This window comes from Neofelis nebulosa, chromosome 15 (assembly GCF_028018385.1).
Source record: "Neofelis nebulosa isolate mNeoNeb1 chromosome 15, mNeoNeb1.pri, whole genome shotgun sequence".
Lineage (NCBI taxonomy): Eukaryota > Metazoa > Chordata > Mammalia > Carnivora > Felidae > Neofelis > Neofelis nebulosa.
This window is the reverse complement of record NC_080796.1, coordinates 368,228-393,959: the sequence shown is the minus strand read 5'-3', so window position 1 is coordinate 393,959 and position 25,732 is coordinate 368,228. Positions and strand designations below refer to the sequence as shown.

The 25,732-nt window shown below is 41.0% G+C and overlaps 1 protein-coding gene across 1 annotated transcript in view; it reads left to right on the top strand.

The window, feature by feature from the left end:
• LOC131495869 (ankyrin repeat domain-containing protein 26-like) overlaps positions 1 to 25,732 on the top strand; it is a 168,276-nt gene that overhangs the window by 60,646 nt on the left and 81,898 nt on the right. The window contains exons 8-9 of the mRNA XM_058701043.1: positions 23,161 to 23,290; positions 23,599 to 23,660. Coding sequence (XP_058557026.1) covers positions 23,161 to 23,290; positions 23,599 to 23,660 — 192 coding nt within the window. The remainder of the gene's footprint in view (positions 1 to 23,160; positions 23,291 to 23,598; positions 23,661 to 25,732) is intronic.

Genomic DNA, 25,732 nt, shown 5'->3' with positions numbered 1-25,732 from the left:
GAATTTGTCCATGTCTTCCAGGTTGTCCAGGTTGTTGGCATATACTTTTTAATAGTATCCTCGGATCCTTGTTGTATTTCTGTGGTGTTGGTTGTGATTTCTCATCTTCTATTTGTGATTTTATCTGTTTGGGCCTCTCTTTCTTCTTTTTGAGAAGTGTGGCTAAGGGGTTATCAATTTTGTTTATTTAAAAAAAACACATCTCTTATATTGATTCATGTGTGCAACCTTGTTTTTGGATTCTATAGGATTTATTTCTGCTCTACTCTGTTTTGTTTCCCTTCTTCTGCTGACGTAGGGCTTTCTTTGCTGCTGTGTTTCTAGTTCGTTTAGGAGTGAAGTTAGTTTCTGTATTGGGACCATCATTGCTTCTGGAGATAGGCCTGGATTGCAATGTATTTTCCTCTAAGGACTGCCTTTGCTGCATCCTAAAGAGTTTGGATTGCGTGTTTTCATTTTCATTTGCTTCCATATGGTTTTTAATTTCTTCCTTAATCGCCTGGTGGAACCATTCTTTATTGAGTAGGAAGTTCTGTAATCTCCAAGCATTTTGAGGCTTTCCAGTTTTTGTTCTTGCGGTTGATTGCAAGTGTCTGAGCCTTGTGATCAGAAAATATGCATGGTATGATCTCAGTCCTTTTATATTTGTGGAGGGCTGTTTTGTGACCCAGGATGTGATCTATATTGGAGAATGTTCTATGTGCACGTAAGAAGAATGTGCATTCTACTGCTGTTGGATGAAAAGATCTTAATGTATCGGTGTTGATATCCATGTATATAAATGCATATATTAGGCCAATATATATCTATGTATATCTGAATACATCTGGTCCAATGACACATTGGATATGTGTTTCCTTACTGATTTTCTGCCTTGGTGATCCACCTATTGCCATGAATGGAGTCTTAAAGTCGTCTACAATCATGGTATTTGTATGTATACATTTAATCATGTTTGTGATTAATCGATTCATATGTGTGGGCGTTTCACTTTGGGGCCATAAACATTTGCAATTGTTAGCTCCTCTTGATGGATAGACCCCTTAACTATGATCCACTGCCCTTCTGAATCTGTTACTACAGTCTCTGGTTTAAAATCTAGTCTTTCTGGTGGAAGTGTGGCGACTCCAGGTTTCTTTTGACTTCTGGTAACATGATAGGTGGTTCCCCATAGCTTCACTTTGAATCTGGAGGTGTCCTGGGGTCTAACATCAGTGTCTTACTGACAACATACAGATGGATCTTGTTGTTTTGTTTTGTTTTGTTTTGTGTTTTGTCCATTCTGATTCCCTGTGTCTTTTGATTGGGGCATTGAGTCCATTGACATTCAGAGTGATTAGTTAAAGATATGGATTTAGTGCCATTGTGTTATCTGAAGGTTTCATGCTTTTGGTGAGGCCTCTGGTCCTTTGTAGTCTCTGCTGCTTTCCACTCACAGACTCTCCCCTTAGGATCTCCTGCAGGGCTGGTTTAGTGGTCATGAACTCCATGAGGTGTTGTTTGTCTGGGGAAGACTTTCTCTCTCCTTCTATTCTAAATGACAGCCTTGCTGGGGAAGGGATTCTTCGCCACATATGTTCCCATTCAGCACACTGACCATTTGCTACCCGTCCCTTCTGCCCTGCCAAGTTTCATTGGACAGGTCTGCTGCTACCCTTATGTGTCTTCCCTTGCAGATTAAGCCCCGTTTGTCCCTAGCTGCTTTCAGAATTCTCTCTTGATCTTTGTATTTTTCCAATTTTGCTATGGCATGTCGTGGTGTTGACCTGGGTTTGTTGATTTGGAAAGGAATTCTCTGTGCCGCCAGGACTTGGATGCCCATTTCCTTCCCCAGATGAGGGAAGCTCTCAGCTATAAGTTGTTCCAAAAAAACCTTCTGCCCCTTTCTCTCACTCTTCTTCTTCTGGGAATCCTAGGATGTGGCTAATATTTCATCTCACTGAATCACGTAGGTCTCTAGTACCTGCCTCGTGATCTAGTCATTTCCTTCCTTTCCTTTCCCTGCTTCATCTTTGTCCACAATTGTATCTTCTGTTTCACCGATTCTGTCTGCTGCTTCTCCCGTCCTTGCTGTCACTGCATCTAGTTTACTTTGTATCTCCTTTACACCATTTCATGTTCAGCGTTCATCGTGACGATTCCTTAGGTCCTTGATCTCTGAAGCAGTAGATTGTCTGCTGTCTTCTATGCGTGGTTTCAAGCGCAACTATGCATCTTATGAGTGTCATTCCTAAAATGTGCTCACATATATTGTTTCTGTCTCTTTTGAGCACTTCTCTGGCTGTCCTTTCTTCCCGGAATTTTTTTTGAGCAGAATTCTTCGATTTCGTCGTTTTGGCTAGATTCCTGCCCTTTATGTGTTTGAATAGCTTGTTCTCTGTCCCACACCTGCGAGTACTACTATATTAAAAAGAGCTCCTATACTGTCCAGGGCCTGGCAGTTGAACAAATGTGTTTTGGAGTGTGTTGTGTGCACTCTTTCGGTGCGTCTTTGGCTGCTGTTCTCGCTACTTGGAATGGCGGTTTGGGCCTTCCACCTGATGGGCTTTGATTTGTTTGTTGAAGTAATCCTGGAAACAAGGAGAAGAAGGTGGTGAAGAATCCTTAGCCCAAACAAAAAGAGAACTGACTGGAATGGAAAAAAAGACCAAGCAGTGACTCAAAGGAGCTATAGGGCTTAATCCAGAAAGAGAGGGAGGAAAATGAAGAAGGAGATCTAGAAAAGTATAGAGAAAATGCGCAATCAAACAAACAACCAGAATAGAGGAACAAACTAAAAAAATATATCTATCTATATCTATCTATCTATCTATCTATCTATAGATATATCTATATATATCTAAATATAGATATATAGGTATATATTAAGATATATAGATATATGTAGATATATAATTGGTTTTGACCCATGTCAACTCGAGACTCCTAGGCTGTTTCCAAAGGGAGAAGAGGTAAGAGCATAGTAGAAAGAGAAAAAAGGTGCTCTTTTAGAAGAAAGGGAAAGCAAAGGAAAGAAAAGATGGGCGCCTGGGTGGCTCAGTAGCTGAAGCGTCCGACTCTTGAATTTGCTTCACGTCATGTTGTCGCTGTTGGTGGGTTCAAAACCCCCATCAGGTTCTGCAGTGAGAGCATGGATCCTGCTCGGATTCTCTCTCTCCCTCTCTCTGCATCTCTTCTGCTTGATCACTCACTCACTCTCTCAAAATGAAGAAATAAACATTAAAAAAGAAAAGGAAAGACAAAATAATAACTCAAATGAAAACAAACAAACAAACAAACAAACAAAGATAGAAACCCGGAGGAGAGTTGTCTATTGGTGCCTGGGACTGGTGGCTGTGCTGGTCCAGAGGAGGGGCTGTGTGGTCCCATCAGTGTCAGTCTCACTCCTACAGAGAAGCAGTTACGAGGCACAGAGAGCCAGGGTTCGGTGTAATGGGCCTGCCTCCACGGAGGCTCACTGTCCATTCCCTGAAGCCCCACGATGTTGGTCATGGGGAGAGAAATGGCGACACCCCAATCTCTCCTGCCCACACGAGGTGTCTCAAAACTCACTGTTTAGGCTATCCTCGCGGAATAGCCTGGGGAGCCGGCTTGCCTTGCTGCACAGTCCCCTGCGCCACCTGAGCACTGAGCTGGGATTCAAAACCCTGTAGGATCCCGCTTTGCTCGGACCTGGTAGTGGAGTTGCGCCACTCTGCCCAGTGGACAGAGGGCCTCTGGCTCGTGCCTGCACGGTCTTTTTCCCTTGGGCAGGGCAATACCTCCCCTTTCCACCAATCTCAAGGTGTTCTCTCCCAGTGTAGCCCTGAGATTGCTACCAAGCCTAGGGGCGGCTCCCTCCCCACCAGGCATGGGAGGTGGTAGCTCTGGTCTAGAGAAAGTCTGGCAACCTTGAAAATCCTGTTTTTTAGCCTCTAAGGCTGCTTTGCAAAGTAGAAACTGGTCCTCTGGATCTCTCCTTGGTCTGTGGTCCGGACAGGCTTTCTCATATCCAAATGCACTTCCCACAGCCTCTCCCTCTACCTTCCTTTCGTTTCTCCACCAAAGGGCTTCCCCCACTCCATGCCTGTGCTGCCCATTGTATGTCTCCCAATTCGCATACACACCCTTCTGTCCCGCCAAGCTTTCACTTTGCACCTGTGGAGATTTTTCTGTCCCTCTGCCTCCTGTATTCCTTGTATTCCAAGTGTTGTGACCTCAATACTGCTGTGTTTGAGGGACAAGGGAAATTCTGATCCCCTCCCCTGCCATCTTAACTCCTCCCTCCACCTTTTACTTTCCTTTTCGCAATTTCAAAGTTGGGTGCCTAATCGACTAAGTCACCCAAGCCCCCCAAGAATGCTTGTTTTCAATGGGAAGGTGTTCGAAGGCCAATAAAATGGCCCTAGTGTCCAGAAAAGAATGGCAAAGTTAGAATGCGTTTTTGATTTTCTCATTTGGGGCTATAATAAGTTCCAGTAAACTCTTAGTGGAGACGTCATATAGGTATACATTTGACCCTTGAACAAGATGGGTTTGGACTGTGGGAGTCCACATACGTACAGATTTTTTTCAATAAATACAGTACCATCCTGTAAACATATTTTCTCTTCCTTATGATTTTCTTTTTCGTCTTGTTTTTCTTTTCTTTAATTATTTATTTTGTGAGAGAGAGAGAAGACAGAGCACGTGAGTAGGGAAGCGGGGGCAGAGAGAGAATCTTCATCAGGCTCCACACTGCCAGCGTTGAACTCAGGTCATGACCTGAGCCAAAGTCAAGAGCCTGACCCTGAACCGACAGTGCCACCCAGCACCCCTTTTTTATGATTTTCTTAGTAACGTTTTCTTTAGTTTATAGTGTAAGAATACAGTATGTAATACATATAACAGGGAAAACATGCATTAATCGACTGTGTATATTGTTGGTAAGCTCAGCATTCCGTTATCCTAACCCTGACTTTCCATGCTCAGTTTACAGAGTCAATGGCCAAATGAGGCCGAAAAGGTAGATGAGACCTAGAGAGCATATACAAGCCCTTCTGCTTTAATGTTCTGGTTTTCAATACATATATACTTTTTGGTTTTTAAGTGTTATTGCTTTTAAAGTAGGAAATTCAGTAGTAATTTTGGGTTTTTTTGATTTGGTTTTGAGGTTTCAAAAGATATTTGTGGATTTTCGAGTGCATGGCCATCAGAGCCCGTAACCCTTGCTTTGTTCAAGGGTCAACAGTATAGTGATTTGGTACTTTGAAGATCTACTCAGTGAGATTAGTGTAAATGTTTTGACCTTAATTAATTGGTCCTTGTATACTGAGTATGTGCCAAGCAGTTAGCTACTGAGTGTACAAGGGGAGGGTTTAGGTTGTTGTGGTCGGAGCAGAAAAGTAAGTCGACATCAATCCATTATAAGTGACTATAAAGGCTTCATCGATAGGAAATGGACAATGTTAGTTGAGAGAATATTGGGGGCATTTGCAGTGAGGATGACGATGAGAGTGGGAGTGGGAATTTTGGTAGTCAGAAAAGATCTGAGGGTGGCAAAAGGTGCCAATGAAAGATCAGAAGGCCCAGTCGTGTAGACCGTGGCGAGGGACATTCTGGACAGAGAGGACCACGGATCATCATTTTACTCCAATGTCTTACTTAGAGTGACCAAGAAGTGGGAAGACCCACTCCATCATCACAATCATTATTGTTGTGTGTAAAACAGAAAAGGTGCATAGTGAAATGAGTGCTTGGCACATTTCAGGTGACTGAGACATAAATGTTCTTATACTTGCCGTTTGAATGCTTACTACACATTCTGAAGAGTCCCATACCTATATCTACATTTTTTTTGCTACTAGTTCACCATGATTTTAAGAAAAGTTTTTCTTACTACTTTGCCATTCGATCCAACCCTTCTTTCGTCCAGAAAAAGGTCAAGCCTTTGTTTACCTAAACGAAGCAGCAGCTACAACAGTGTTTTGTTGATACTCAACATGATATACTCCAAAGTTTCTGATCATGTGAGGTATGAATTGACACTGAAACAAATGTCTGCCATTTTATTAGAAGGAGTTTTCATTTATAGCAAGTACACTTTTAAAGAATTTGTTTCAAAACTTATTTCAAATGTCCTTTTATTTTGGTCAGGAATGCAAAGGAAGGTGTTTTGTTAGTTCCTTTTTGAAATCTGCACACAAGTCAGGCTTCTGCCTTTGAAAGTACTTATTCTGGCCTTCCATGATCCGTTTAGAGAGTCAATAGCCAAATGAAGATTCAATGGTACGCTGAATCAAGAGAGCATATATGAGGTTTGGTATTTAAAGGTTTTGGTGTTCAATACGTTTTTCTTATTTGTAAGTCTGATTGTTATTAAAATCATAAATTCAGATATTTTCTTGGAAAAGGCTTATGAAGTCTTCACGCAACTCATTACCGATGCTACTTTTAACAGAGTATGTCTGAGAAGCCCAACAAATATGTTCCTCATTTCTCTGGAGCTGTGGATCAGAAAGGGCAAAGTATATTAAGTGGACAAGTAGAAGGTAAGAACTGTATTTTATGCAAAGGTCATTTGACAGAATGTTGATTTAAAACAGGAATACTGATATATTCTAATATGTAAAGAAAACGGCCTGTTAAGTGCATAGGAAAGAGAAAGAGTTGTGAAAAGGAGATAAGTTGCATATCGTATGTGGTGCCAGCAACAGATTAAATTGAGAGTGCCACCAAAGGAGCTAAATGACTAGTTCCCTTTCAAGATACTGGAAGGCCTAAGGAACCTCAGGAAAGAAGAGAAGAGCCAAAGAGGGAATGATGTGAATGGCCGAGACTACAGGGAGTAAATGAAGGAAAGTAAGCCAGTGTGTATTGTGTTTCTACTGGAAGGTGGTAAAATACACTAGTTCTTTAAAGGGAAGAGCAGACTATTTGAAATGCAGCAACACTATCAGGTGAGCTTCTCGTACCAGAATTTGTCAGAGTCGTATCCCCAAGTGATCCCACTCTTACTGTTATCCTCACTGTTGGCAAGACATTAAGGACTGACCTAGCCGATGATGCAGAGATATCTCCTAACTACCATGGATGAACATAAGCATCTGTAGTCAGCGATAAATGTATATACATTAATGCCATATAAAATGGGGGTACTTCATACGGTAGAATCAATTAGGGCAAAATAAGAGAATTGGAAGGAGGGTCAGATAGGGAGACATCAGAATAACTCATCTGACATTTTGGATGCCGTATTTGTGACTTTTGATTATTTTGCCAATAACTGCCTTTAATAGGGGAACTATATTTTTAATGTTCTAGGAAAATAAGGAAAAGAAACAAAAAAACACTATAATCAGTAGTATGCTTTCATATTCTGTCTGATAGTTCTGATTGTTGTAGAATGATCCCTGGAACTTCTTTGATTCCTATCTGCCAGAAAAATGAACTAAGTCCTAGTTAGTTGGAGTAAATTAACTGATTTTTCATATTTCAGAGAACTTTTATATGGTTGAACATAGGGGCAATCACCAGGATTCGCTCTCTGTCTCTCTCTCTCTCTCTCTCTCTCTCTATTTTTTTTTTCGGAGTAAAATAAGATTGTTGCTTGTTTCACAATTTCTGACATCATGATTTCATCTATTCCTTTTAAACCTTTCTTCAAATGGATCTATAGGGATGTAGGAATTTTCAAGGCCAATACCAAGAAAAGAGATTCCAGGAAAGGTATTCTGTGACATGGCCTTCTGACTGTAACCACGTGTAAGACATCAACCCAAATAATAAAATTGCATATAATGCAGTTGTGTTAGAGGCATCCCAATGACACCCAGATTTGATTATTCACTAGAAGAGCGCACAGGACTCAGCATATAGTTGTAGTCATGCGTGTGGATTGGTATGGGGACAGGTAAGTAGGGCCAATCAGCACCGAGCAATGGTGCATGGGGTGAAGGCCAGAGGAAACCAAGCGCACGCTTCCAGGAATCCTTTCTCTATGGAGTTAGCAGGGTGTGCTAAATTCCTCCAGCATGAAATTAGGACAGCACAAGTGAAATGTTGTCTGCCAGTACGAGGCTTATGGATACTCAGTGCCCGAGGTTTTCATCAAATGCTAATCACATAGGCATCTTCTCCTTCGAATGTCCCAAAATTCCAGGTTTCCACCAAGGAAATCAAGTGTACAGCCTTAAGGATATTGCTTGTACCAGCACTTAGGCACAGTGAAACCACTCTTCAACAGCTAGGGAATGGTGGGAACCCTCCTTAAATCCAAGATCCCAGGGAACCACCAAGGGCCAGTCATTCAAGAAGGATGTTCTGAGGATAGCCATCTTTGGCCTGCTGGATGAAATCTGTTCTGCATAGGAATTATAGTCCTGACGTCATTTTTGGTGGTGTCTTCAAATTTTATTTTACTAGCAAGTAACATGATGGTTACCATGGTAATGGTTTCAGTTTCATCATCCATATGAAGTAGGTATTTGTACAAAAATTCCTAGGGAGGGCCATATTAGGTCATTATAATCTTTTTTTATGGGATTAAGCTTTCATTATGATGCTTAGGTATGATCAACATAATGATTTTTGATTTAAAATGAGAATGAAAATCTCTTAATTATATGGAAAACCCAGGTGTTATTCCTATGGTACTGAGCCCCTGTTTATAGGTATAAGATTTTGGGTCATATTCATCAATTGTTTTCTTGCCTACGAATACAAATAACTGTTGTATTTTTGTGTTTTGTTTATGTATTTTCATATACTCCCAGATGGGAGACAGTACCCCTATTGTGTTACTTTGATCTCTATTTTAATGTTCAAGATGACTGTATCGTGAGTAAGTATATGCTAAGAGTAGCTACAATGGATACCATATTTTGTTGCTTTTGTTGTTTCATACATTTAATAAGCCTGATTTTTTCATCAGTTTTAAGTTCACAGCAAAATATAATAGGAAGTACAGAGAGTGTGCATATACCATACCATGCTCCCGTACACGCCTAGCCTCCCCTGTTGTTAACATCTTGCACGACAGTGGTCCGTTTGTAGTAGGATTTTTCTTTCAGGTCCTTGGTTTAATTTTGAGCGAGAGAGCATGCATGCGTGTGAGCAGCCAAGGGGCAGAGGGAGAGGGGGGAAAGAATCCTGTGCTGTCAGCCCAGAGCCTGATGCAGGACTTGATCCCATGAACGGTGAGATCATGACCTGAGCTCACATCCAGAGTTGGACGCTGAACCAACTGAGCCACCCAGGCACCCTGACAACAGTGGTGCATTTTCTATGGACACAAACTCTTCGTTTTGAGACCAAGTCTCTAATTTGCATTAACTTTCAGCCTTGGTGTTATACATTCTATGAGTTTTAACAAATGTGTAATGATGTGAATCCACCTTTGTGGTATCGTGTGAAAGAGTTCCACTGCCTTAAAAGTCCTCTGTGCCGTGCCCGTTTCTCCCTCCATTCACGCCAACCCTTAGCTCCATAGCCTTGCTCTTTGCACGTGTCCTATAGTTAGAATCATAGAGTGGATGTCTTTGAATGTTCAGAAAGTGAAAATATCCTGGTAATTGAATGTAGGCGTTCAAGATATTCCTTGCCCTTTGTTTTGTTTAGTTGCTCATCAGTAGAAGATCTGATGACCTCTGCCTTCCATGAAAGAAAGTATGATTTCTCTCCATGTGTGTCACCTAATGGGGAGAGTTGAGAAAAATGACATCATGAACCACTACACAGCACTCACATTGGGATCCTCCTCCTCTGTGATGTGCGGTGGGTCTAGATAGACTCTCTAGCAATGGAAGGAGACAGTCTCAAGAGGTTAGAACTTTTATCAAACTGGAATGCCAAATCTTTCCTTCTTACCTTGCCATTGGAAATAAGGCCAGGGAGAGTCTGCTTGCTATGGTTTGGCCATGCTGCAAAGTACAATAGCTATAGAGCACACTTTGTGAGGGGGTGTTTCCTCCTAAAACTGAAGAGTGTCTGCTGAAGAGCTGGGGAAGTTCTGCCGTGTTACAGCAAACTAAAGGTACTCTCAACTCCTCTAGTAGTGGAAGTCCAGAAAAATCATGCTAGTTTCAGTCTGACATTGTCAGCTCATGATAATCATTCTCCTAACGATACCAGTTTCCTCCAGTGCCATAGAGTCGGTCAGTGATGGCCATTGTAAACATCAGTTCACCTGTAGCTGTCAAATTCTGATAAAACCCATTCTTGCTTTTGGTCAATATAGAGGAGAAAGTAAGATTTCTTAGTGCTTTAAGCCTACGAATGGTATAATTACCATTCAGTGTAGTGTGGTTTCCTGCTGTGGTCCCAGAGCAATACTTTTTAACAAATCATAAGCTGTACACTTGTAATTTCCTCTATTTTTCGATTGTTGATTTAACATGTATTTTGCTTTCTTCTTTAGGATCAGATGAGAAGGCTGAGGAAGACTCTATAACCAGGTAGGATTTTTATAGATTTGTAAAAATGACATTTGCTGGGGTACCCGGGTGGCTCAGTCGGTTAAGGGTGTGACTCTTGATTTCAACTCAGGTTTGTGAGTTCAAGCCCCACGTCGGGTTTTGTGCTGACAGACTCCTTGGGATATCTTTCCCGATTTCTGTGGGCACTCACTCTCAAAGTATAAAGGAATGAAATGAAATGAAACGGATAATGAAAGGAAAGGAAAGGGAAAGAATGAACTGAAAATTGTGTGTCTCCTAAGGGAACGCAGAGAACAAAAGCAGTTGTTGCGTGTTCTACACTGGACCAGACACTATATCCTATGGGTAACATCTGTTCAGGTATATAGTCATTGTATAGCTTTGCAAAGTAGCTGTGTTATTGTAGCCTACTTTTTATTACTTTCGCAACTGTGGTTCAGGGAGGTTGAAGACTCGACCATGATTCCATAGTTAATGGGTAGCCGTTGGGCTTTGCCCATCAGCCCGTGAAGCTTCCACATCCATTCTCTGGTTCCTCAGCAGCACTGAGATGAAGGTACAGATCCTAGGGCAGATCAGCTCAGAATGTCAAAGGTAATGGTGTCGCAACCCTAATTTAGGGTTTTCTTAAGAACCCAGATTAGTCCAAGCATTTGGCCTCATATATTTGACCACTAGCGCTAACAAAAGTCATTAGTGCAGTGGTAACTAGTCCCTTGTTTTTACCGTCCGAGATTTTAGGGTGGATGTCAGCTATGGCCATGGTGTCAAGGCTTTTACATAATAAGCAAGATGTCGTCAGGCAGCTCCTTAGATGTAGTGGTATCCCCTCTTCTTGAGACAAATGAGTTTTCTGTAAGGGAAGGATATGTAGTTGTAGACCATGTTACATTAATTAAATTCAGCCTCTATTTCGAGGATATTGCTATATGATTCTCTGTTGCCTAAGTTCCCCGGCTGGTTTCCCTTTGGGCTAGTACCCTTGTGTAGTTCTAGGAAGCTTTTTGGGTTTTTTTGGAGTTTTTTTTTCCCCCGTGACTTTTTTGTACTGTGTTTTTGCCTTTTGACTTTCTTCTCTGGTTTCCTTGCTATTTCTTTTTTTTTTCCGATAATTTTCCCACTTCTGCCAGCTAAGGACTCTCCATTTTTCCAGAGGCCAAATCAAAAGCACTTAGAGTCTCAAGATTTAGGGAACCTCAGAGTTTAATTCCTCACAACACCCTCTGGTATGTCAACCTATGTTTCACCTCCTTGCCCAATGATTGTTTCCATGGAGAATTTGAAACTCAAAAGAGATTGAAGTGACCTATTTGGATGTGATAAGTGACAGAAATGCGACTTAAATTCTGGTTTTCTTTCTTTCTTTCTTTCCTTTCTTCCTTCTTTTTTGTCTTCATCTCGCAGGCAACTGTTTTAATAATAGAAAGCTGGGGAGGGGTCTAATGAATACAATGAAGGAGGGTAAGAATCGAATTAGCAGAGGAGACCAGGTTTCAAGGAGAACAACACTGAGTTGTTTAGGAATAAGAGCTTGAGAAAAGATGTCAGAATATGGGGGTTTATGCCAAGTGAGATAAAGGTGAATGACAGGAATGAAGGACCCAGGATTCGGGGAATTGTTTAGAAAGGCATATTCAAATAGAGTGTTCAAGAGGGTGGTGACCAGGTTTCTGCTTTTGTGTGTGTTGGTTTCATTGAAGGTGCGAGCATACCTCAGATTTTCTGATGAGAGAGATTAAAGATCATTTGAGCTGCTGGGAAGAGTCTGTTTACAGCAAATAGAAATAAGATATCCCCTACTTCCACCCCAACTGAGGGAGGATGGCTTAGATCCTCTCAAGGGATTGGGGGTGGGTGGTGGAGATTCCGAGCATCAGAGATGTATGGCCCAAGGCAAGCAGTCTCCTCACTCCACCTCTTTTCCTCAATCTGTGATGCCCTTCCCATGTACTTGTAGTGCTGGGCAGGGGTAGGACTGACTTGTCAAATCAGTAAGGGAGCTTCATCTGGATCGGTGATAACATGCATATGTTGAGGTGACTGTGTGGATGACTGAGACTCCCAATTCGCTTGTTCTCCGGGAGCAGGACATGGCTCCTACCCTCGGTCATTGGAGCCCATCCTTGTTGTAGGAGTGTATGGCTTCATAGGCTAAAGATTGAAAGGTTGGGGAATGCCAAAGAACCGTGCCGAAGAGTGATGTAGCAGTGGGAGCTCATAGGGAAGAAAATATTCAGGCAGCGTATAGAGAAATAGAGGCACAACTACCAGGACCATTTTGATCACAGTCTCCCTCCTTGGTAGCTGAATGCCCCTGAAGGCTTGGAATGTCTTGCTAGTTATTATGGACCTAAATAAGGCAAGACCAGTGTGGGAACAAAGTTGGCCTTGGGAACTTTGAATCTTTCAATCTCTAGTTAGTCCTACCACTCATAACATAGAAACCTAAACTTTGATATATTTCCTTAAACGGAGATCTACCTGACACACAAGGTAATATGTGATGCAACAACTCTGGATGTTTCACCGTGATCGCCATAAGCGTAGCTCCCATCTGTCAATGTATGAGGCTATTAGGATACCACTGACAAGATTCCCTATGCTGTACCTTTGAGCCTTGTGATTTATTCATTCTATAACTGGAACCCTGAACTTCCCTCTCCCCTTCACCCATTTTGTCCATCCCCCCACCTCCCCTCCCTTCTGGCAAGAGTCAAATCTCTGCATTTATGGGTCTTTTTCTGCTTTTGCTCTGTTTGTTCATTTATTCCCCTTTTTACATTCTACACAGAAGTGAAATCATATAGGATTTGTCTTATTCTGTCTGACTTATTTCACTTAGCCTCAAACCATCTAGGTATATCCATCATGTGGCAGATGGCAAGATCTCATTCTCTTTTAGAGCTGCGTAATATTTCATTCTGTGTGTGTGTGTGTGTGTGTGTGTGTGTGTGTCTGCGTGTGTGTGTGTGTATGTGCTTGTGTGTGTGTGGTCTCTTCATGTATTGGTGGACACTTGGGTTGCTTCCCTATCTTGTCTATTGTAAATAATGCTATAATAAAGATAGGGGTGCATATATCTTTTCAAATTAGTATTTCCATTTCCCTTGGGTAAATAAATACCCAGTAGTGGAATCACTGGATCCTATGGGATGCGTGTTTTTAATTTGTTGAGGCCCCTCCATACTGGCTTTCACTGTGGCAATACCAATTTACATCCCATGACCGGTGCACAAGGGTTGTTTTTTCTCCACACCCTGAGCAACCCTTGTTGTTTCCTGTGTGTGGAAACTGAGCCATTCTGACAGATGTGAGGTGAGACGTCTTTGTGGTAACGTTTATACATTTAATTTTCAACCATTTCAGAGCATTCCCTGCCTGTCACATTTGGTTATGGAAACTGAGACTGGGTCTTTCCTGGAGATTTCACAGGTTAGGAGAGGTCGAGGCCAAATAGAGAACAGAAAGCTTTTTTAAAACAGGGTCCAAATTGTGAAAGACCTGTACTCTGGAAACCGTAAAACACTGATGAAAGAAATTGAAGGTGACGGAAAGAAAGAGAAAGACATCCAATGCTCACAGATGGGAAGAATACATATTTTTAAAGTGTCTACACTACCCAAAGCCATCGACAGATGTCATGCAATCCCTGTCAACATACCAACAGCATTTGGCACAGAGCTAGACAAACAATCCTAAACGTTGTATAGAACCACAAAAGACCTTGAATGGCCAAAGCAATATTGAAAACGAGGAAACCTGGAGGTATCACAATCTCAGCTTTCAAGTTGTATTCCAAAGCTGTAGTAATCCAAACAGTATGGTTGGTACTGGCGTACAAAATAGCCTCATAGCTCAGTGGACTAGAACCGCAAACCCAGACATAAATCCACCAGTGTATGGTCAGTTCATCTTCCACGAACAGGAAAGACTATCCAGTGCGGAAAAGGCAGTCTCTTCACCAAATGGTGTCGGGAAAACTGGACAAGTCACATGCCAAAGAATGACCCAGGACCAATTTCTGTACCATACACACAAAGAAACTGAAAATGAATTAAAAACCTAAGTGTGAGACCTGAAACCATAAAAAATCCTTGAATAGAGCGCAGGCCGTCATTTCTCTGACTTTGGCTGTAGCCACATTTTACTAGTTATGCCTCTTGAGCCAAGGGAAATAAAGCAAGAATAAAGTATGGGGACTATACCAACCTACGAAGCTTTTGCACAGGGAAGGAAACCGTCAAAACTGAAAGGCAACCTCTGGAATGGGAGAACAAATTTGGAAATGTTTTGCAAATCCAGTAAAGGGTTAGTATCCACAATGTCTAAAAAAATGATACATGTCAACATCACCCCCCTCCAAAAAAGCCCAGTTTACAAATGAGCAGTAGACATCACCAGACACTTTTCCAAAGACAACATACAGATGGTCAACAGACACATGAGAAGATGCTCCCCAAACTACAAGGAGATACCACGTCACACCTGTCAGAATGGCTACACTCCAAGCCACAAGAAGCAAGTGTTTGTGAGGATGTGGAGACAAAGGAAACCTCTTGCACCGTTGGTGGAAATGCAAATGGGTGCGGCCCCTGTGGAAAACAGTATGCAGGTTCCTCAAAAAATTAAAAACAGAACTCTCCTATGATCCAGTAATTGCACTACTGGATACTACCCAAGAGAATACAAAAACACGAATTCCACGGGACACACGCACCCCTGTGTTTATTGCAGCATTATTTCCAATAGCCAGCGCAAGCGTCCATTGACAGATGAGTGAACGAAGAAGAAGCCCTATATGAATGTATGTGTGTGTGTATATGTATATCCATACACAAACACACACACACACACACACACACACACACACACACACACTGTAATATTAGTCAATCATAAAACAATGAAATCTTGCCATTTGCAATCACCTGGATGGAGCCTGAGTGTAGTATGGTAAGCAAAGTCAGGGAAAGACAAATGCCATATGATTTTACTCATGTAGCACTTAAGAAACAACAAACGAGCAAAGGGAGGTAACAAAAGGGGAGAGAAACCAAGAAATAGGCCTTAACTGCAGAGAAGGAACGGATGGTTGCGGAGAGGAGGTGAGTGGTGGGAGGGATGAAAGAGATGATGGGGATGAAAAGAGTGCCCTTGTCATTATGAGCACGGGGTGAGTATGGAGTTGGTGAATCACTATATTGTACAACTTAAACTACTATAACTCTGGATGTTTCTATTACTGGAATTAAAATAAAACTTAATGACAACACCAGAGGACAACTTTTAATGATACCAAGAAACTTCGTGGAATAAACAGATACTTGACCTTTCCCTTAACTTTTCTAAATGTTGTTTTTAAATGAATGAAGAAGTTTTTGTTGTATTTTTTTGCTCTAAAGGCTTTCCGACACACCTGTTCCTGATGATTCATGGTCTACATCAGCTAGCCAAGACTTAGATTTTGGTACCAAGGTAAAGTATCTTCCTGTGAAACTCACTTTCCTGCTCTGAATTGAGTTTTCTCCCTTATTCACTCTGAAAATTTAAGAGGAGCCTGTGTATCATCATTTTATGTGTGTCATGGAAAGTTAGCAAGGACAAACCACTTTACAGATACATGACGCGTTGAATGTTTTGTTTTGTTTTGTTTTGTTTTGTTGTACTTTGGTAAATCCTACAGGTGGAGGCTGATAAAAGAATGGGCTGGAAAATATATAATGACCGTCAAATTATATTGGGAAAAGCTTTCCCATAATGGAGGCAATATGACATTGCTTAAGGATAAGGATTCTTACTGTGATAGTAACATGACTGATAATACTCATGCCTAAATGAAACCTGATTGGGTCCAAGTATCTATTGTAGGTTGCCCCCCGCCCTGGGCAAGTTTAATTTTGGTGAGATACAGGATTTTCCTTTGGCTCTATCCTTTGTTCTACATTTAGACTAAAATCATATTAGAAAATGTAGAAATTTAGGTGTTTACATTATTTCTCAACATTTACCTTACAAAGGTGTTCCCCTGTAGTTTTGAAATAACTCCATGAAGAGTAAGGTAGAATGGTGCATCTCCCCGAAGAATACGTATTTTGCTGAAAAGAGTAGCTCTATGAGCAGAGGCTCTTCATAGCCAAGTTGTCAAATTTCTAATTTCAGAAATGTTTCATACTGTAGCTTTGAAAACTATCTCCTCCTAGTCCTTGTGTCCGATTCTAAAATTTAAAGTTTCAGACATGTGATATTTATTTCAGTATTCATTTCAAAGCCCCTAAATCTTGATAAGCTCCTGGAGGTTAGGAAACACACTTGTTTGACTCCTGGAGCTGCTAGAATAAAGTCTTGCTTGGAAGAAGCAATGCCATGGTTTTTGAATGTGAATAAATGAGTAGGGAAATGGAATTCCGTAGAATGGAGTTTGAAAAGTAACAAAATACGCATGATATATCACAATTAAATATGTGAATTTAGAATGTCAGGCTTCAGTTTATATTCCGTTTTAGTGTTTAACATGTATACACGCAAATGAATTCTATTGAGGAAATCAGGAGTTACATAAGAAAGAAGGTTACAGTCTATTTTTAGTATCCTCCCATTGTGAGCTTAGAATTGCAGAGAAAAAGTCCTCAGCCTTTGTTTGTTTAACCCCATCTGTGTCCCATTACATACATCCTTTGGGGGTTCCCATTTCTTCCTAGAATTCTCATTCCCAATTCGTTCTCCATAGTGAATGTTGACTTGTTAGGAACCTCTCTTTTTCTGTTCTTTTCTTAGTCTAGTAATAATCTCTAGCTCTTCAGAAGCGAAAGATGCCAAGAATTGAACAATGTATTTATACTGAAAAAAATTAAATTCTTCATTACAGTATTTATAACCAGATAACTGTAGAGTGATAAGAGTCAGTATTATTATGGATATACTGTGAATCAAAGCCTCTCTTTTACGTAAATATTGTATAGATAGATAGATATAGATATAGATATAGATAGATATAGAGATATATAAAATATACACATATATACACGTATACATTTACACTTATATAACACACACACACACACATATATATATATATATATATATATACACATACACACACACACATATATATAAATATATATATATATATATATATATACACACACATATATAGAGACATATATCTTTAAAAGGTTTAAAAGAGACTATTGTTCATAGTACATTCCCAATCCTACTTACGTACCTGTTGAAAAATGTATGTTGTTTCCACTTACCTCCCTTTGCTCACATTTTTCCTTTTCTTTTTTGTCTTAAGCTCATGCTTGATTGATTGGTCACGTGTTATTTTTTTTTTCCTTTTTCCCTCTTCAACCCCCATGCTTTTTACGGTATTTAAAAAAAATTTTTTTAATGTTTATTTATTTTTGAGACAGAGAGAGACACAGAGTGCAAGCGGGTTAGGGGCAGACACAGAATCCAAAGCAGGCTGCAGGCTCCGAGCTGTCAACACAGAGCTCAACGTGGGGCTGAAACCCACAAACCGTGAGATCATGACTCATGAGCTGAAGGTGGATGCTGAACTGACTGTGCCACATACGTGTTCCCCGCACCAGGCTCTTTTTTAATGGTTTACCCCTACCCTAATTTGTCCTTGCAGAAACTATTTCTTTAGTGTCTGTTCTTTTAGTACATCACTTTCTGTCAACTCCATTGTCAACATATTGGTTATGGAATTCTACTGTCGGTGTGTGGTTTCCATCCAGGACTCATTGCCCCACAAGGTTTATTATTCTTGTTTTTCTGTTTCTTGGAAGGGGCTGAGCTAAATGTTTTTGTAATGTTTGTATTTCTCTTGGAAAGGGAGGGAGAGAGAGAAAGAATGAGCAAGTGTTCGAGGCTGTGATCTGAAAATATGCAAGGTATGATCTCCGTCCTTTTATATTTGTGGAGGGCTGTTTTGTGACCCAGGATGTCACTTGGAGACATTGGAGAATGTTCTATGTGCACTTAAGAAGAATGTGCATTCTACCGCTGTTGGATGAAAAGATCTTAATATATCGGTGTTGATATCCATGTATATAAATGTATATATTAGGCCAATATATATCTATGTATATCTGAATACATCTGGTCCAATGACACATTGGATCTGTGTGTCCTTACTGATTTTCTGCCTTGACGACCCGCCTGTTGCCATGAGTGGAGTCTTAACGTCGTCTACAATCATGGTATTTGTATGTATACACTTAATCATGTTTGTGATTAATCGATACATATGTGTGGGCGTTTCACTTTGGGGCCATAAACATTTGCAATTGTTAGCTCCTCTTGATGGATAGACCTCTTAATTATGATCCAATGCCCTTCTGAATCTGTTACTACAGTCTCTGGTTTAAAATCTAGTCTTTCTGGTGGAAGTGTGGTGACTCCAGGTTTCTTTTGACTTCTGGTAACATGATAGGTGGTTCCCCATAGCTTCACTTTGAATCTGGAGGTGTCCTGGGGTCTAACATCAGTGTCTTGCTGACAACATACAGATGGATCTTGTTGTTTGGTTTTGTTTTGTGTTTTATCCATTCTGATTCCCTGTGTCTTTTGATTGGGGCATTGAGTCCATTCACATTCAGAGTGATTAGTTAAAGATATGGATTTAGTGTCCTTGTGTTATCTGAAGGTTTCATGCCTTTGGTGAGGCCTCTGGTCCTTTGTAGTCTCTGCTGCTTTCCACTCACAGACTCGCCCCTTAGGATCTCCTGCAGGGCTAGTTTAGTGGTCATGAACTCCATTAGGTTTTGTTTGTCTGGGAAAGCCTTTCTCTCTCTTTCTGTTCTAAATGACAGCCTTGCTGGGGAAGGAATTCTTCGCCGCATTTGTTCCCATTCAGCACACTGACCGTTTGCTACCCGTCCCTTCTGCCCTGCCAAGTTTCTTTGGACAGGTCTGCTGCTATCCTTATGTGTCTTCCCTTGTCGAATAAGACCCGTTTGTCCTTAGCTGCTTTCAGAATCCTCTCCTTATCTTTGTAGTTTTCCTGTTTTGCTATGGCATGTCGTGGTGTTGACCTGGGTTTGTTGATTTGGAAAGGAATTCTCTGTGCCGCCAGGACTTGATGCCCGTTTCCTTCCCCAGATGAGGGAGGCTCTCAGCTATACGTTGTTCAAACAAACCTTCTGCCCCTTTCTCTCACTCTTCTTCTTCTGGGTCTCCTAGGATGTGGCTAATATTTCATCTCACTGAATCACATAGGTCTCTAGGGCCTGCCTCAGGATCTAGTCATTTCCTTCCTTTCCTTTCCCTGCTTCATCTTTGTCCACAATTGTATCTTCTGTTTCACCAATTCTGTCTGCTGCTTCTCCCATCCTTGCTGTCACTGCATCTAGTATACTTTGTATCTCCTTTACACCATTTCATTTTCAGCGTTCATGGTGACGATTCCTTAGGTCCTTGATCTCTGAAGCAGTAGATTGTCTGCTGTTTTCTATGCGTGGTTTCAAGCGCAACCATGCGTCTCATGAGTGTCATTCCTAAAATGTGCTCACATATATTGGTTCTGTCTCTTTTGAGCACTTTTCTGGCTGTCCTTTCTTCCCAGAATTTTTTTTTTTGAGCAGAATTTGTCGATTTCATCATTTTGGCTAGATTCCTGCCCTTTATGTGTTTTAATGGCTTATTCTGTGTCCCACACCTGTGAGTACTACTATATTAAAAAGAGCTCCTACACTGTCCAGGGCCTAAAAGTTGAACAAATGTTTTTTGGAGTGTGTTGTGTGCACTCTTTTGGTGCGTCTTTGGCTGCTGTTCTCGCTACTTGGAGTGGCAGTTTGGGCCTTCCACTAGGTGTGCTTTGGTTTGTTTGTTGAAGTAATCCTGGAAAAAAGGAGAAGAATTTGGTGAAGAATTCTTAGCCCAAACAAAAGGAGAAATGACTGGAGTGGAAAAAAAGACAAGGTAGTGACTCAAAGGAGCTATATGGCTTAATCCAGAAAGAGAGGGAGGAAAATGAAGAAGGAGATCTAGAAAGTTATACAGAAAATGCGCAAACAAACAAAGAACCAGAACAGAGGAACAAAGGGAAAAAATATAAAGATATATCTACATATATACATATATGTAGATATATAATTAGCTTTGACCCATGTCAACTCGAGACTACTAGGCTGTTTCCAAAGGGAGAAGAGGAAAGAGGAGAGTAGAAAGAGAAAAAAGGGAAAATAGGAGAAAGGGAAACCAAAGGAAAGAAAAGATGTGGGCCTGGGTTGCTCAGTAGGTGAAGCGTCCGACTCTTGAATTTGGCTCAGGTCATGTTTCGTTGTATGTGGGTTCTTAACCCCAATAAGGCTCTGCAGTGGGAGCATGGATCTTGTTTGGAATCTTTCTCTCTCCCTCTCTCTGCACCTCTCCTGCTTGATCACTAAGCAGGATCACTTTCTCTCTCAAAATAAATAAATAAACATTAAGACAGAAAATAAAAAGATAAAAAGAATAATAATTCAAATGAGAACAAACAAAGATAGAAAACCAGAGGAGAGTTGTCTACTGGTGCCTGTGACAGGTGGCTGTGCTGGTCTACGGGAGGGGCTGTCTGGTCCCATCAGTGTCCGTCTCACTCCCATAGAGTGCAGTTATGAGGCACAAAGAGGCAGGGTTTTGTGTAATTGACCTGCCTCCACTGAGGCTCACTGTCCATTCCCTGAAGCCCCACGATGTTGGTTATGGGGAGAGAAATGGCGACACCCCAATCTCTCCTGCCCACAGGATGTGTCTCAAAGCTCACTGTTTACGCTGTCCTCACAGAATATCCTGGGGGCCCGGCTTGCCTTAGTGCAAATTCTCCTGTGCTCCCTGACCACTGAGCTGGGATTCAAAAACCTATAGGATCCCGCTTTACTCAGACCTCGTTTTGGAGTAGGACCACTCTGCCCAGTTGACAAAAGTCCTCTGGCTCGTGCCTGCAGAGTCTTTTTTCCTTGGGCAGGGCAATACCTCCCCTTTCCACCATACTCAAGGTGTTCTCTCCCAGTGTTTCACAGAGAGCCTAGGGGCGGCTCCCTCCCCACCAGGCATGGGAGGTGGCAGCTATTTTCTAGAGAAAGTCTGGCAACCTCGAAAATTCTGTTTTTTAGCTTCTAAGGCTGTTTTGCCAAGTAGAATTGGCTCTCTGGGCCTCTCATTGGTCTCTGGTCCGGACAGGTTTTCTTATATCCAAGTACACTTCCCACAGCCTCTCTCTCTACCTTCCTTTCATTTCTCCACCAAAGGGCTTCCCCCCCTCCATGCCTTTGCGGACCATTTTATTTCTCCCAATCCGCATACACGCCCTTCTGTCCCGCCAAGTTGTGTCTTTGCACCTGTGGAGATTTTTCTGTCCCTCTGCAGCCTTTATTCCTGGTATTCCGAGAGTTGTGACCTCAATACTGCTGTGTTTGAGGGTCAAGGGAAATTCTGATCACTCTCCTCTGCCATCTTTCCTCCTCCCACCTCCTTTTATTTTCCTTTTCGCAATTTCACACTTCTGTGTAGGTTTGCATTATTATATAAGTTTAATATGTTTTATAGATATTTACGATGTGCTTTTCTTACAGGAAGTGTATTGATCTGAATTTTCTGTCCTTTTCTTTTTTTAAAGTTTATTAATTTATTAATTGTAGAGAAAGACAGAGAGAGCATAAGTGGGGAGGTGAAAAGAGACAGAGGGAGAGAGAGAAAATCCCAAGCAGACCCTGCACTGTCAGCGCAAAACCAGATGGGGGGCTTGAACGCATGAACTGCGAGATCATGACCTGAGCCAAAATCAAGAGTCAGGTGCTAACTGAATGAGGCATTCAGGCGGCCCTAACATTTTCTTTGGTAATCCCCTGGGTACTTTTAATTTAATATGCCTTAGTTTAAAGACATTGTTTCTGACCCATTCCCTTTCCTCTTTCCTGACTCTTTGTAATCTGCTCTGTCATTTGTGTTCCCTAGCCTAATAAATAGCAGCCTTTGAACAGGAAACGTCCTGGACTCCGAACTTCCCTGAAATCGCCGCATCCAGTCACTCACCACATTCGATATTTTGTTCCTGCTTACCATTTTTCATATGTTATTCCTGTAATTCACTCGCTCACCTATAATTTTGCAGTACTCTTCTGGTTTTGCTTCCTTTACGTTCATCCTACATTGCTGGCAGAGTGACCTTTCTAAAATATACTTGTGACGATGTCACTTCTCTGCTTATTCAATGGATCCCCATTACCTGAAGGTGAAAATTCATGTTCTAGCATAACACTGCTCTTTTTTTTTTTTTGGTTTCGTCCTGATGTTCTAGTAATATCTCCCTGTCTATCCCATTCCCAATAACTCTGTTCCAGTTTTGCCATATTGCATAGGTGTTTTCACTTACTATATTTTTTCATACTTGATTCTTTTGCCATTATAGAATGCCCTTCACACCCTCCCTGTGCACTTTGTCTGTCTTTTAAGATACAGCCTTATATTCCCAGCATTTGCTGAGCTTCCCAAATGTAAGTGTTTTCTCCTTTGTGCGTTCACTGTACGTTATTCACTTCCCTTGCAGAACTAGTGGATGGTATTTTTCTGTCCTTACCTGTTTTCATGCATCTCTACCACTACTAGCATATAGAACAGATTCCGTCTTTTATTTATATTTCCAGCTCTTCCCCAGATCGTGGCTATGACTTGACAGATACAGTATGGGCTTGTCTTTCTGAGTGGGTGAGTGCATGACCAAATGAATCAATGTGATATTTTTCTGAAGTTGGGTTTTTGTTTTGTGCTGTTTTTCTAGGAAGGAACAGCAAAGTCAGCAATGGAAGCAAAGGGAGATGGTGTTGGTATTATTGAAAATGTGCCACCCAAGCAAACAGTTAATGACAGTTTGACTTCTGCTGGTGGAGTGCATAAAAATTATAGAAGTGGTAAGCTAGTGAATCTCTGTGAGTTGTTTTCCTATGATTAAATTCTAGTTGAAAAAAATATGAAAGTATGTAGTTCCAAATATATTATCCTTTTTTAGTGAAGGTATTTTTCTGTTGCTATCTTTCTTCAGAAGTATTCCAAGTACTACCCCCTTTTACTTCCAGAAAATCTTGAACCTCCTGAACATCTTTTCTGCTATTGCTTTTATTTTATTGAAATATTCATGAATGGAGATAGACTTGTGTATGTGTTTATAATTCATAGTAACACATGTTTTCATTAATTTATCTGTGACCCTATTCTGTAGATATCATGTCAGCATTAGAATTAGGAGAAGAGGAAGATGTAGAATCACCTTCTCTTCCTGAGGTACTTTCTTCTGCTTATTTTTAAGTATAGTCATGGAGCGATGTTAAAACATCCAAGAGATGCTTTGACTTTGACTTTTGAATGATTAAAATAACATCGCAGTCATACTTGTAGTGATATAAGTAAAGTAATGATGACCTATTCTAAGATGACAACTAGGGAAGGAGGTAAAAAAGTCCTGATCTCTTAGGCCCAGGCTGCTGATGCATAATGCTACAAGCACTGTATTTGAAATCAAAGACATGCTAGCATCTTGGTTCCGTCACTTCCTGCTGTGGGATCTTGGAAAAACTTGCCTCAAGGTCAATGACCTCCTTCCTAAAAATGGCACCAATACCCACCTCTTGGTTATGCGTAATGAACAAATGTGGCAACGTTTTGTAACCTGTAAAGGGTGCTATAGAAATAGAAGACAAAATGATCACAGTGGCTTTTAGTGACTTACTAAATATTGAGGATACTTTGTTTGGTGAATGTTTGTTTATTGTTGAGAGTGGGGTGGGGGGACAGAAGATCCGAAGTAGGCTCTGCACTGAGAACAAAGAGCCCAATGCAGGACTTGAACTCATGAACTGTGAGAACATGTGCTGAGCCAAAGTTGGGCACCTAATCGACTAAGTCACCCAGACCCCCCAAGAATATTTGTTTTTTTTTTTTTTTAATTTTTTTTTTCAACGTTTTTTATTTATTTTTGGGACAGAGAGAGACAGAGCATGAACGGGGGAGGGGCAGAGAGAGAGGGAGACACAGAATCGGAAACAGGCTCCGGGCTCCGAGCCGTCGGCCCAGAGCCCGACGCGGGGCTCGAACTCGCGGACCGCGAGATCGTGACCTGGCTGAAGTCGGACGCTCAACCGACTGCGCCACCCAGGCGCCCCAAGAATATTTGTTTTAAATGTGAAGATGTCTGAAGGCCAATAAAATGGTCGTAGGGTCCAGAAAAGAATGGGAAAGTAGGAATGGGTTTTTGATTTTCTAATTTGACACTATGTTAAGTTCTGGTAATCTCTTAGAAGAGACATCATATATGTATACAGTTGACCCTTGAACCATGTGGGTTTGTACTGTGGGAATCAACTTACACACAAATTTTTTCAATAAATAGAGTACCATCATGTAAATGTATTTTCTGTTGCTTATGGTTTCTTTTTCTATTAATTCTTACTTTTGAGAGAGAGAGTGAGGACAGAGCACGTGGGTAAGTGAGGGCAGGGTGAGAGAGAGAATCTTAAGCTGATTCACACTGCCAGCATATTTCTTTCTCTTTGATATTAATTGATTTGGCTGCTAATAATTTAAAGTTTTCTAATTCTCTAGTTATTAATCTTTAAAAAGCACTCAAATACACTTTAGTGCTCGTTATAAGGGATGGTAAGCTAAATAGTTTTTAAGGTTTGTAACAGTAAAAATCATCTAACTTATTTTTTGGTCGATTTAACACATAATGAATTGTTTAGTTCCAAAAACTGACAAGCTTAAGTTTATGAGTTCATATTTTTCTTCTGTCTTAGGCTAAGGCAAGTTAGTTTTCACTTCTTACAGGAAGTTACAATCCAGTGACTTGGGAACAGCTAAACATAGATGAAGAAAGTTAACCGTACAATTGTAATTATTTTCTCATTTTTCTTTGTCTGTACTTGATTACTTAAGGACAAGGTGTTTTTACAAACATGTATTCTGGCAGAAAAGACATGTGAAAATCAAAACAAGGAAATTACCATCCGTTTTTGCAACTGCAGAGAATGACTCAAGGACCAGAAATGAATAAGGAATGTGATAGGGAGCATGATATATGTCTATATTTAAGACATGCTTCTATGCAAAACTTTGAGGAAATGTGGATCAAATGAGGCAAATTAGACTGGAAAAATAGCTTAAAACTCATCACCAGTGAGTGAAAGCTGAAGTTTGGTGAAATTTGTTAACAATACAGCATTCCTACTCATCTTGAAGAAGAACCACCACGGGGTCACTCTAAGGAGGATCCAACTGAAAGGAAATACCTTCGAATTGGACAAATACTGTACTTGATTGTGAGGAATAAGATGCATTTGGAGTGTCTGTCTCGGTAG